Source organism: Trachemys scripta, chromosome 5, assembly GCF_013100865.1.
Source record: "Trachemys scripta elegans isolate TJP31775 chromosome 5, CAS_Tse_1.0, whole genome shotgun sequence".
Classification (NCBI taxonomy): Eukaryota; Metazoa; Chordata; order Testudines; family Emydidae; genus Trachemys; species Trachemys scripta.
This window is the reverse complement of record NC_048302.1, coordinates 32,746,538-32,760,235: the sequence shown is the minus strand read 5'-3', so window position 1 is coordinate 32,760,235 and position 13,698 is coordinate 32,746,538. Positions and strand designations below refer to the sequence as shown.

Here is a 13,698-nt window from a genome sequence, read left to right as displayed (position 1 = left end):
TGTCTCTTACTCACTGCATTGGTGAAACTTAAATCAGCTTTGGGTCCAGTGTGTCTGATTTTACTCTACATATCTTGGCTATTGTTGGTTTGACCGAGACCTTCAGGGCTGCTAGAATGGCAATTTACTTAATGATTTATGGTTTGGCTACTGGATATTTATGATGCAATAAATACTGACAATTGGGGAGGGGGGGGAGGACTGTAAAAGAAATAGCCTACTCAGGTGTAGGGCTAGCTAATAAAAAGAGATACCTAACACTCAAAAGGATTTTGTTCTAGACATAGCTGAGGCTAAAATCAGTGAAAGATACATTTTTGCTTAGAATAATGGAAGCCTTGAGAGAAAGAATAGGCTGGATGTAACATTAGCAGACACTATGTTAGAATTTCTACATACAGGGTTCTGAAGGAAAGATACAAAAGCACAGTCTATAGTTTGTTCACTATGGATTTAAGGAATTCAACTTAAAATCTTAAGCCTACTAATTTTTTTGTGAAATCAGATTCTTGAATGCGATTAATCATTGGGAATCTCTGAATTCTTTAAATAACTGCTCTTTTGGAGTGTAGTGTGCAACGGAGAATTTGAATGATTAGAGGAAACCTTATCTATACCATCAAATAGGAAAGAGCTGTAGAGTTGTACAATAAGTTGTTAACCTAAATGGTTTAAGTATCCAAAAAAGAGGAAATGGCAGGAATATTTTGCAGTAACAAGCCACTGGATCAAATCCTTGCCTTGCTCCTACAAGTACTCCCACTAAAAGCAGTGGCCCTGTCTAAAAAGTTCCCCACTGTCATTAACACTGTTTCAGCAACATTAGGTACCCTAGCTTAGATGAGTGGCTTGCTGCTGCCGTTCTTACCACCACTAGGTCGATTAGATGCTCGCACTAGGGTAATTCCATCATTGACAATGGGAACTGTAGGGTGGACAAGGTGCCAGAGGTTGCTAAGATTTTAATCCCCACATTTCTACATGTGCTGTGAGCAGATTTAGGTGGCACAGTGGTCAGAACTCTGATGTCTGCCTGGAGGCCTGGCTAAACTATTGTTCTCGCAGTTGCTGTAACCTGAAATAGTGTTAGTAAGAATGAGGAGTCCTTGTGGCACCTTGGAGACTAACAAATTTATTTGGGCATAAGCTTTCATGGGCTATAACCCACTTCATCAGATGCATGGACTGAAAAATACAGTAAGCAGGTATAAATATACGGCACATGAAAAGATGGGAGTTGCCTTACCAAGGCGGGGGGCAGTGCTAATGAGGCCAATTCAATTAGGGTGGATGTGGCCCATTCCCAACAGTTGACAAGAAGGAGTGAGAATCAACAGAGGGAAAATTATTTTTTGTGGTGACCCAGTCACTCCCAGTCTTTATTCAGGCCTAATTTGATGGTGTCAAGTTTGCAAATTAATTCCAGTTCTGCAGTTTCTCATTGAAATCTGTTTTTGACTTTTGATGTTGTTGAAGAATGGCCACTTTTAAGTCAGTTATTGAGTGTCCAGAGAGATTAAAGTGCTCTCCTACAGACCTTGGGAGACAGGCCAGTCCTTGCTTACAGACAGCCCCACAACCTGAAGCAAATACTCACCAGCAACTACACACCACACAACAGAAACACTAACCCAGGAACCCATCCCTGCAACAAACCCCATTGCCAACTCTGTCCGCATATCTATTCAAGGGACACCATCATAGGACCTAATCACATCAGCCACACCATCAGGGGCTTGTTCACCTGCACATCTACCAATGTGATATATGCTATCATGTGCCAGCAATGCCCTTCTATCATGTACATTGGCCAAACCAGACAGACTCTATGCAAAAGAATAAATGGAAACAAATCAGACATCAAGAATTGTAACATTCAAAAACCAGTAGGAGAGCACTTCAATCTCCTTGGACACTCAATTACAGACTGAAAAGTGGCCATTCTTCAACAAAACAACTTAAAAAACAGACTCCAACGAGAAACTGCAGAACCAGAATTAATTTGCAAACTTGACACCATCAAATTAAGCTTGAATAAAGACTGGGAGTGGCTGGATCACTACAAAAAAATAATTTTCCCTCTGGTACTCTCACCTTCTTGTCAACTATTGAGAATGGGCCACATTCACCATGACTGAATTGGCCTCGTTAGCACTGACCCCCCCCACTTGGTAAGGCACTCTCATCTTTTCATGTGCTGTATATTTATACCTGCTTATTGTATTTTTCACTCCATGCATCTGATGAAGTGGGTTTTAGATGACAAAAGGTTATGACCAAATAAATTTGTTAGTCTCTAAGGTTCCACAAGGACTCCTCATTGGTTTTGCTGATACAGACTAACATGGCTACCCCTCTGAAACCTGTCACGGTGTTAGCAAGGGTGGGGAACTTTTCAGAAAAAGGCTGATGCAGACACAGGCTGATTGTCTGTGATCTCCATTGTTTTTTGTCTCCTCCTTAAACCCCCTTTGTCATAGTTAAGATTATAATGCGAGGCCTCTCCTACCTTGCTGTATGATATGCCATCAAATACAGACGTTATTTCAGCTGGAGATGACACACTGACCACAATAGGGTGAGAAGACAACAAGGAGTCGTCCTTCATCACAGGCAGCACGTCATCAATTAACACCTGATCAAGCTGGTAAACAGAAACAAAACCAGGACTGTAATTCTTACTCAAAGAACATAGTTGATAACTTTAAATGGAAGCTTCAGATCTGCCTTTGGTATATGGGGATGTGGATGGAAGAGGCATGCAGAATGAAATTTCACCACCTCTACAGAACGACTTGTGCAATAGCACTGTATTTCTAAGATGGGGACCTTTTTCCTCTGTTATGATAAACTACCTCTTACAGAATCCTGTTTGAACATGTGCGTCTCACAACACAAAAAGCTCAGCAAGGCAAAAAAAAGGAGACTATTACCAATTTCAGCTTTGAGACATAACACAGATGGCTATATAGAAGTCAGGTTGAGGAGTACATAGGGTTTCTTCAGGAACTGTCCCTGTTTCTTTTTTTCTTTTCCTTTGTCAGATCCAGTAACCTGTGATCCATATTCATTTAATTCCTGATTAATAGATGAGTGAGACTAAAGTTTTACATAACTTTCTGTTATACCATTCACTGATATACAGCTCTATGCCTTAGTTAAATACTGTGTCTAGATTTAAAAAGGGGCTACATAACTTCATGATCAATAATAACATATAGTTATGTATGTTAAAGTAAGAGTAATGGAATTTCATATTTCAGGTTGTAAGGAGATTAATCCAGGGTAAGAAAGGATCTCTTCCCCCCATCCCCCACCCCTCACCACGTACAGCTCAGCATTGCACAAATGAATATTGTTTTTTGGCTTTGCTTTAGAGTATCAGATATGCTCTGGTCACTGCTAAAGTAAATGGGCCAGTGATCTTTATTTTGCTATAAAGGATTTCATGTAATAAAAATTTAACAAACTAAAGCACCCCCTCTATATACAAATAAAAGTAGGAATGCATATGGTAGGTAGAGTCTCATACTAATTTGGGAGATATGGGCCATGGCATCTGTTTTTGGCAGACAACAAAATCACCTAATTCATACAAGCAGTTATTAATCCCCAGTGTGTAAAATAAGCACCTGCTTTCCTTTTCTTGTGTAATGCTGACAGACCCTGGTCATTGATGGGCAGGATCAAACGTGGGACCTCTGGAGCTTCGTGCATGAGCCAAAAGCCAACAGTCTGTTAGCGAAGGCTGCAGAGCAAACTCATTAATCTCTCTTTAAGTGGTCTCAGTGCCACTAGATGGGACAGAAGACCACACCCAGGAGGCATGTGGGTTACATACTTGTAACGCCAACAGACCCCAGTTGTCATCGTCGGGCAAGATTGAACCTGGGACCTCTGGAGCGTAGTGCATGAGCCTCTACCGCATGAGCTAAAAGCCAACTGGCTGTTCGCTAAGACTGCAGAGCAAACTCATTAATATCTCTCTCTCTCTCGTGGTCTCGGTGCCACTAGATGGGAAGAACACCACACCCAGGAGGTGTGTGGGTTACACTTGCAGAATCATAAAGTAAACTAATTAGTTCAGCTTCACTGTTAGCAATGTTGGGAGCTTTAGGATAGATAGGCCACCTGCAGTCACTACTGTTTTAAGCATTATTTTGGTTAGACCTGCTCTGAGCATGGTTCTATGTCATAGTGCTTAAAACACTTGCAGGAGCTGGAGAACTGATTTTCCCCCCACTGAACCAAAGCTGTAGAGAAAGTTTTGGATCTGAATAAATTCATCCTAAACTCGCATTTACCAATCCACCAGACTTCAAAGGGATTCACATTCCAGATTGGATTGTGGTTCTGTAACACCCCATCCCACTCCCCCACACACACACTCTTCAGCTCTTCTGAATCAATAAAAGGAGACTCTCCATCTCCATCTTTCAGGAATAGGACTTATAGCCACTTGGCAAAATCGCCATGACCAGGCTCAGAATCCACTTATGATTCTTTACTATGATAAGCTAATAATTTACTCATCAAAACATTACTCTCCTCAGGTAAGCAGAACTTTTCAAGTCTTATAGACTGGTTTCAGACCAAAACCCAGTTAGCAGGACAATTTAGAAACCCAGCAAGTCCTTTCACAGTCCAACCAATAGAGATCTGTGGTATACAACCACACAAGTCAATTTGTTCAGGTATCTCCTTTCTCTATATATCTGCATGCCACAATAATTAAGTGTATGTGTATCCACTATGTGTCCTTGTTTTCAGTGTCTGTGACATGATTCTTATTTTCATTCTATTCCAAAATAAAAAACATAGTGTAGAAATAATTACCATTTGCCAATTAGTTTCTGCAGCATTTACTCCCAGGAACTCAAAGTAACTGGCAAATCCTTCATTTAGCCACAAGTCGTCCCACCAGTCCATGGTCACAATGTTTCCAAACCACTATAATTGTAAGCATTAAATATGAAGTGTTAGCCACAGTGATAAGTGTATATTATAGTTTTGCAAATCTTCATGCAGTACCTCCATTTGTTTACATTCTTCCTGTTGCCAGGAAGAAGAATTTGTCATAAAGCTAGGTTTTTAATGGGAATTCAGATGATGACTCACATTAATCATTTGTATTATGAAATTACATATTACAGCGGTGATTTGGAACTGATTCATATACCACTGGAAGTATTTTTAGTTTCTTCCTCTTGATTTGATTTACCTTTATATGGACCAAATTTTCAAGCAGCTTCCAGAGTTTAGTTGCATCCATTTGCAAGCTTAGATCACATATCTGCACATGTAAATGATGTGGGTGGGTGGATGTGAGAGAGATGATGTTGCAGGCAGATTTTTCAGAGGCTGGCTGAAAACCTGGTCCTAAGCATCTAATTTTCTGAGAAGAGTCCATTTGCAATAATTCCAGTACTGTAAAACTCTAACAGCAGAATTGCCTTTGTGCACTTATTTTAAAGTGAGGTTTAAACATACTTAGAAGACCTGGAACCAAATGTATGGCTGATTATTTTCATAAATGAGGTATGGATACTGTGCACTTCTAGTGCTTTAAAAACATTAAACATTTAATAAAATCTACCTGGTGAACGAGCTCATGGGCAATCACAGCTGCCACTCTCTGTTTGTTGGACGAAGCAGATTCTTTGGGATCGTAAAGTAGGTTTGTTTCTCTGTAAGTGATCAGACCCCAGTTTTCCATAGCACCAGTACCAAAATCTGGAATAGCTATTTTATCTATATTGAAAAAAAGACAGCTGGGTAAACATTGTATTCTCTAAGATTCTTAAGTGATATTTCCTTTTTAGGTAGGAAGACGTCCATCTGCTTATTCACAACATAAGATAATAGTTTGTTTTGTGGCTCACCATTTGACAGTCGTCTTCTGTATTACATACTGCAATGACAGAGTGAACCCCAGTATCTCTGTTCCTATGTATAGGATGCTCCGTGATACATCCTCAATTGAATGTAAATTGTCATAGCTGCATTGACTTTAATGTAGCTCTGACAGTTTACACTAGTCAAAGATCTGTCCCCAGATAAAGTGCTGTTCAAACTTATGGAAATACACATGTGATCCAACACTTAAATTTGGCTCCAGAAATTATTAGTATTTTCTAGGGATATGCTGTAGGCAATAAAGCATCTGAAACTGTCTGTAGCATAATGAGGCATGTCATTGTTTGTCACCCTCTTGAATAACAAATATTTACTGCCTTATTAACTGAAGTTAATCCCCCATATGGTGAACAACATTTGCTTCTCATTCAATCTGTGGAGTCACTTCTTCATGTTCCATAATCAGTACAAGTTAAAATGAGAATTATGGACTCGCAGATGACAGAACAAGAAGCAATGGTCTCAAGTTGAAGTGGGAGAGGTCTAGGTTGGATATTAGGAAACACTATTTCACTAGGAGGGTGGTGAAGCACTGGAATGGGTTACCTAGGGAGGTAGTGGAATCTCCATCCTTAGAGGTTTTTAAGGCCTAGCTTGACAAAGCCCTGGCTGAGATGATTTAGTTGGGGTTGGTCCTGCTTTGAGCAGGGGGTTGGACTAGATGACCTCCTGAGATCTCTTCCAACTCTAATCTTCCATGATTCTATGATTGGCCATACATTCTGTTCGGTGAGGGTAAGGGTAAAATACAAATCGCTTCAAACTTGGACAGAGCCTTACACACAGCTCTAATTGCAAATTGCAGGTGTTTATTCTAGCCAGCTCGGTCACTGGGCATAGCTGTCAACTTGGCAAGGTCTACGGGACACATTATACAGTCTGTCAAGAGATCCAAAATGAGGAACACAAGAAAAATAGTGATGCCAGAAGCTTTGATGTGATAGTAAATTAATTTATTTAAAATAATCATTTTGTTAAAACCCTCTTTGATTCATTATTTTTGATTTAATCAATTTATAATAATGAAGGGACAATATTATAAAGATATGAAGGAAAGATGGACTTTTGGGTTTTGAACTGGAGAGTTGAGATGTTTGTCTCCTACAACTTGACACTTTGAGGAGCACAATATAAAATCTATAAGCTGGTCTACATTACAAATATTATTAATTCAGGGGACAGAGTTCCACTTTGCAATGTAGATGGGACCTTATCAATGTTCTTTAACTGGGCATCAGATATGTTACAGAAACATGCGCTTGGTTATAGATAGTTAAGATCCAGTTTAAATGGATCCACAAATTGGAGCCAGCTTGTAACCAGGTAAAGGGACAACTGTGTTGTAGCTAGGTCTCCTGACTTGGTTGTAATTTGTAGTGTAGATGGACATTTATAGCGACTCAGTTGATATTCAGGGGTGAGGAGAAGAGAAAGGTCAAAACTTAAAGGGAATTTAGCATGTCAGTTGCTTTACATGGGTAATCCATTAGACAACGCATAGCATGATTTTTTTTTTTAAATTCCTCTGGCTACCTTAACTTTAAAAAAATTTTCCATCCTTTTCAGTTAAGTTTATAAACCTTAACAAACTATACCTTTGGATTTTATAGCAGAGGATACTTTTATAGCTTTTTCACAGCTCTAATTGTACCCCCAATTAGTTCAAATTTCACAGATCAGATCCAGATTTCAAACATCCAAATTTAGGGATGCTCAGATCTAATGTTTTGCTCTGGGACCTTAAAATATAAGGGCTACAGGCAAAATTTGATTCAGCATCAAGGTTGGTTTTGTTTGAATCTGGGATCTTCATTCAACCGATCTATAGAAAATAAATTATGGTCGTGGATCCAAACTCCACCATGGTGGAAATGGGTGCACAGAAATTGGAGCAAGTCACATGACTTGCACCATTTATGTCACCAGTAACTCTGGTCGAGAAGTTTCCTTGGGAGCTGAACCAGTTTATCTCAAGCTGCATCTGGCTGTATTTAGCCCATATTGTTTCTCTGTTGATGTCACCAACATTTCTCGTTATTTAAAATTGGACACTCTAAAATAGCAGTGTTTAGTGCCAGTGTTTGGATTCAAGCTGCCAGAATGAAGGGAGGAGAATGTCCTAATTGGGTCTGAGCCTCCCATCTTGACATACGAGAGCGTCTTGAACTATAAAGTCTTAATCTCAGCAGATTGCTAGCAGCAAAATTTCTATATTTTCACTCTCCCATGAAATAACAATGACTCAGAGCAGAAAACAAAACTGTGATAGTAAATTAAGAGAATGAAGAATATAAATGGTAGTAATCACCTAATTTTGGAAGAGAGTAGTTCATATCGAAATACTGTTCAAAGTAGTCAAATACAACTTTAGTAACATTTGCTGCATATTCTGCTGTCTGTATTTGCTCTGGCTGTGCATATATCCTGAGCTGTAAAACAAAGTGGAGAAATACAATTAGAGCAGATCCCAGTTGGACAAAACAAATCAAATTATATTTAGCAAAGAGAAGGATAATATGGTTGACTTTTTTTTCTTCTCTGGAAGATTAAACCTAACACTAAGACCTTTGTCTAAACCACTTATATGATGAGGCTTATGAAATGTCAACTTTATATATAGATATACATAGATTAAATCCATGTGTAACCGCCCCAAATCTGTGCACTATTCATCCATGAAACATTATGAGCTTATTTTCTTCATTCCTCCCAGCCACTCTCACTCTATCATTTCCTTTTTTTGTCCAATCTTAGATTACAAGCTCTTTGGGTGGGAATTCTGTCTTTATTTGTTTTGTAAGGTACCATTCGCATCTATGGTGTTACACTGTATAAGTAAAAAGTAACACTAAGGGACAAACCTAGGCTATAGTTTACTAATCTATATTTTGCTACATTTGTCTGTTCCTCTGCTTTCAACAAACTCTATCTGGACTTTTGATCCTCACTTAAGTTAATTATGATTTGACCTTTGACCTCATTTCCCAGTAATTAGTGGAAGCCACCACATTAAATGTGAATAGATTTAGGAAACTTATTTGTTGGAAGACCAGCTATGCTTTTCAGTTTTTTGAAGGGATAGCTTCCCCAAATTAACACTCTTAAGCTTTGCCACTGTTACTGATAGACACCCTCTAAGAAACAATAGGTATGCATGCTCTCCTAAGACTAGTGCATGAGACAGGAAGGGCTGCAACCCGCTACCAACAAAACCGCGCAACTGACCATATAAACATACAAAGAAAACCAGCTGGGAAAAAAGGGTGTTTTTTCCCCTCTAGTTGTTTGGTATCTTAGAGTTTCCTTGTGGAATACAATTGTGTACCTACTTTTGTTACAACTCTCTGCTACAGAAGTGCACTGTACAGGGAAGAGGAGGTAGGGAACCCCTTCCCCACACAGACCTACCAGTGCAGGATTGCAACCTAGCATTTCAGGGCATTGGATCAAGGAGCTGGCACATCCTGGGCCCAGCAGGGTATGGTCAAATGGTTATACTTCTGGAGCCAACAGAGAAGGAGACGGAGACAGACTGACAGATGCAGAGGGAACTGATAGACATACACTCTTTGCTGTGGTCACTTTATTGTTCTGGCAGCAAAAGCTTTGCACTTGGGGATGGTGAGGGTGGGAGGGAGGAGAGTATAGAGTCCCCTGAACTTTTAAAGGGAAGGACATCACACAGTTGTTGGTCTCTCTATATGTATGTTTCATTTAGTGGATAGATATTGTTCCTTTTTGAAGCAATAGTGAAGTGTGCTCTGCCGTATGTTTCCTTCACTTTCCTTCCCAGCTCTGGTTACCCTTAGCATTCCTGTTCTGCACTGGCAGGACAGTTTCTCAACTTTTCATGGTTCATGTAAGTGTAGGAAACTGCCTTTAATAGAAGGGCTGCAGACTAAACTCTGACTGTTGACATTAATATTATAAAAATAGACTGGCAGTGGAGTAAAGTAGGAATAGGCATGCGTGATAGCTGCTAAGCCATCTGCAAAGTATCGTGCTTAGAGCTTGGCTTGTGAGAGTGATATTTTAATAGAAAATTCCAAAGCTGGTATGAGGAGGATAGGCTCTTGGGTTTTATGAGTTAATATGCATGTTCTGTGATATTTCTTACTTGGATTTGTTTATTATAACCTGCAAACTACAGACTAGTCAATTAACTGTGAAATATGTTTGGATATTAAGGTGTATGCATGCACATTTTAAATCTATAATTACATTTTTTTAATGAAGAGGAGAAAAGTGATATGTCAAGTGCTGATTTTTCATGCCTCCACTATCTGTGATCAGGAACTGCTGCTGCCACCTGGTAATTAATTTTGTATTACTATTTAGCAATGGAATATCCCCCAGGCTTAAGAGACCAAAGACCTTTTCCTTCAAAAATGTACAATTAGAGCTGGATGGGCTTTTTTGGTGAAACAATTTTCTTCAGAAAATGCCAATTTGTCAAAATCAAAACTTTTCTGATAAAAGTATTTTGGGCTGACAAAGCTTTCGTCTGGAAGGTTTCTCAGGTCCAGGATGAAATTTGTGGTCAAAAGTAAAAGAGAGAGAGAATCTAGAATAGGCAGTAGTCCAGTAGTGAGGACACTCACCTGGGATGTGGAAAACCTAGCTTCAAATTCCTGCTCTGAATCAGGCAGGGATTTGAACCTGGGTCTTCCATATCCCAGGGGCGTGCCCTGACCATTGGGCTTATTGGTTATTCTAGTGTCTGCACCTCACTCTTTTTTGCACTCTCACACACATACCATAAATTCCATCCTGGATCCAAGAAACCTTCCAGATGAAAGTTTAGTCAAAAATAATAGGTGTCCACAAAAATGTTCACTTTCGATGAATCTGAATCGTCTGATGGAAAAAACGTTCCTTTGAAAAAAATCCTGACTGAGTCTAGGCTTTGAACTGGACAAAGGAGTCGGCCTGTGGTGAGGAGCCGTGGTTGGCAGTTGATAGGCTTCAGTACAAAGAAATTAAGCTTTCTTCAAGAAAAAGTGGTGAGGAAGATAACTGAAAGGGGAAAAAAAAACCGCTTCTAAAATTTAATTGGGTTTTCATCAAGATCATGGGATTTTCACGAGGGTTGGTTTGCAATTACTGTCTGTAACTTTCCCTTCAGTAATCTCTTTACTCAGTTTAGTGTGCTTCATTTCCCTAGCTGATCCATACTCGAAAATCTCTTGCACCCGTCAGAACCTACTTTTACGTTTGATTTGTGTAATCTCCCTTTATGAAACTCAAAACATAGATTTAACATCTGATGTGGAGTAGTAATCGATTTCTTATGATCATTTAAAGCTGCAGGCATTTCATTCATTATCTCTTCCACCCTTATCTCTGCCAGATCAACAACTCAGAAGGGATCCCAAAAGAGTTTTAAGAGCTTTTATTGTATATTGTGAGACTTCTGTGTAATTGTATTGTTTTGTTTTGCTAAAAAGTAATATATTGTGTTACAGAGCCTCACTATCTTATGCTGCTATGTAGTTAGTAGAGCTGGTCAAATGATTTATTGCCAATAATTAATCCAGTGAGCACTGGCATTTTCTTTTGAATAAATTATTTGTCAGTTGATTTGTCCCATTGATTGACTAGCAGTGCTGATCACTATGGTAAGGCCTGGTCTACATTTCAAAGTTTTACCAGCATTTGGTTAGGGATGTTCCTAACTGAAATAGTTATACTGGTGAAAGGTCTAGGGTGGACAAAATGATATTAGTAAAAAGGTGCATTACATTTGTATAATTTATTCTGCTTCAGAACTGAAATAAGCTATACTGGTATTAGCACTTTTTTTTACCAGTATAATTGCATCCACATTAAGGGGGTGCTGCTGCTTTAGCTACATCTAAGCAGCAAAACTTTCTAGTGTAGCCAAATCTTTAGGCATTTTTATTGACTAACGTAAATAAAATGTGTAAGAACTATAGCCCAAACTAGATGGGGATTCTTCATGCAAACTCTGTTCTGGTATTAACATCCCCTCCCCCCATACACACACTTTAAAGTGCTATATAAGAGTGAGGTATGTATGTATTTGTAACTTATAGATATTCACTTTTATTCACAAAAGCTACAGTCATACTATAACTTTGCTTTAATATTCCCTTTTGAAATAACAAAGGTCAATCCCTAACTCACAGCCTAGAGTGTGGTAGCTGAACGTAGAATGGGAGAGCTTTTGTATATACAAAACAATGATGTCGTGTGCGGTTGCAGCATTCTATTTCTTTTTCCCTGAATAAATTTTGCAAAAGACCCATGCAAATTCTGATCATGTAGATGATTAAGCTCTAGAGAGTGTGTGTCTAGGCTAGATAAACATAGTCCTGACACTGAAAACAAGTGGAGCAGCCTATCTGAGAACTACAGTAGCACCTTGCTCTAAAGGTTTGGAGTCACAGTTTATGACTTAGATTTGCAACTAAACAAACAAACACAAATTTAAAAAAAATCAAGGATACTGCATCACATTGCAAAATGTACCCTGGTCACATATTTAGACAAATGTAGTGCATGCACAAAGATGTACAAATACATAAAGTTTTAGAGCAAGGAGACCTCAGCACAGCACTGTGCTATTAGATCTTTGCTAAGAAGTGAAGTGAGACCTCTGGGATTTTTGTGAAAACCCTATAACGTAGGAAGGGATTGATTTGCAGATTGGGATACTTGAGGCAAAGTACTGGTTTACCCACAGAAGGTCACATACTGAGTCAATGGCAGTGTTGGGAATATAATCCAGAAATCTGGATTCCTAGTCATTAGACAATATTTTCTCTAGAACAGCAATAAATTAGCCCGAGCAAATGGTTAAAACATCTTTACTGCAAAAGTGTGTTGTCTGATTCTTAGAAGAGAAAAAAGGGATCTAGCAACAGCACCACACTGGAAGAATTTTTCTGTCTCTCATTGAAAAACTTGGACAAATAACTAGTTAACAGGGGTAGAACATTCCAGATTAAGTTCAGGCTGAATAAGGAGGTTGAGTGAAAGGCTAAATCATGGCTGGGGTTTCACATCAGATTCAACAACTCTGGTAAAATCTTGTGAACTCGTCCCACAAGATTTTGAATAGTAAAAATCTCACGAGTAGATTCTTATAAGAGTTTTGGCTGAATCCAAATCAGAATTGGAAAATAAACTCTTTACTCCTTTGGATACAATCTGCAACCAAAATTATAGGAGCCAGTTCAGATTTGTGGATTCAAATCCAAACATACTCAGTTCAAAGGACCTGAGGTTTCAGCCCTTCATGGCAGGGACTGTCTCTTTTTAACATGTGTCTGCATCATTCCTACTCTGATTGGCGCATATAGGCACTACTGTAATGTAATTAATAACTGTACACTATGCATTTTTATATAACAGTGCATTGCTATGACTCAAGTTTTTCAATGTTGTTGATTAATAAGCAAGAGAGACATGAAGTCCACATAGATTCACAGCTTTTAAGGCCACAAGGGACTATTTTGATCATCTAGTTTGACTTCCTGCAGAACACAGGCCATAAGAATGGGAAGATTAAGCAATACAATATGAAAAGCTGATTTATGTTTTTTAAAACTTGCATCTGGAATATGTTCAAAATGAAAATTGGACTTACAGGAATTCCACTGGCAGACTTTCTTTCTATCCATTTAAACTGGTGCACAGCAAAGCACACCAAATATGTGCTCATTGGGACAGATTTCTGAAAAGTTGTCCTGTTCCAGCCATCACCCACTTGAACCGTTTGCTGAAGAAGGAGAAAAATAATTCTTACCTTGTGAAACT

General features: G+C 38.9%; 1 protein-coding gene across 1 annotated transcript in view; it reads right to left on the bottom strand.

The window, feature by feature from the left end:
* ENPEP (glutamyl aminopeptidase) overlaps window positions 1–13,698 on the bottom strand; it is a 51,253-nt gene that overhangs the window by 25,915 nt on the left and 11,640 nt on the right. The window contains exons 3-7 of the mRNA XM_034772809.1: window positions 13,529–13,660; window positions 8,225–8,345; window positions 5,597–5,751; window positions 4,837–4,950; window positions 2,510–2,644 (exon numbers count right to left, since the gene is read on the bottom strand). Of these exons, the coding sequence (XP_034628700.1) occupies window positions 2,510–2,644; window positions 4,837–4,950; window positions 5,597–5,751; window positions 8,225–8,345; window positions 13,529–13,660 (657 nt within the window). The remainder of the gene's footprint in view (window positions 1–2,509; window positions 2,645–4,836; window positions 4,951–5,596; window positions 5,752–8,224; window positions 8,346–13,528; window positions 13,661–13,698) is intronic.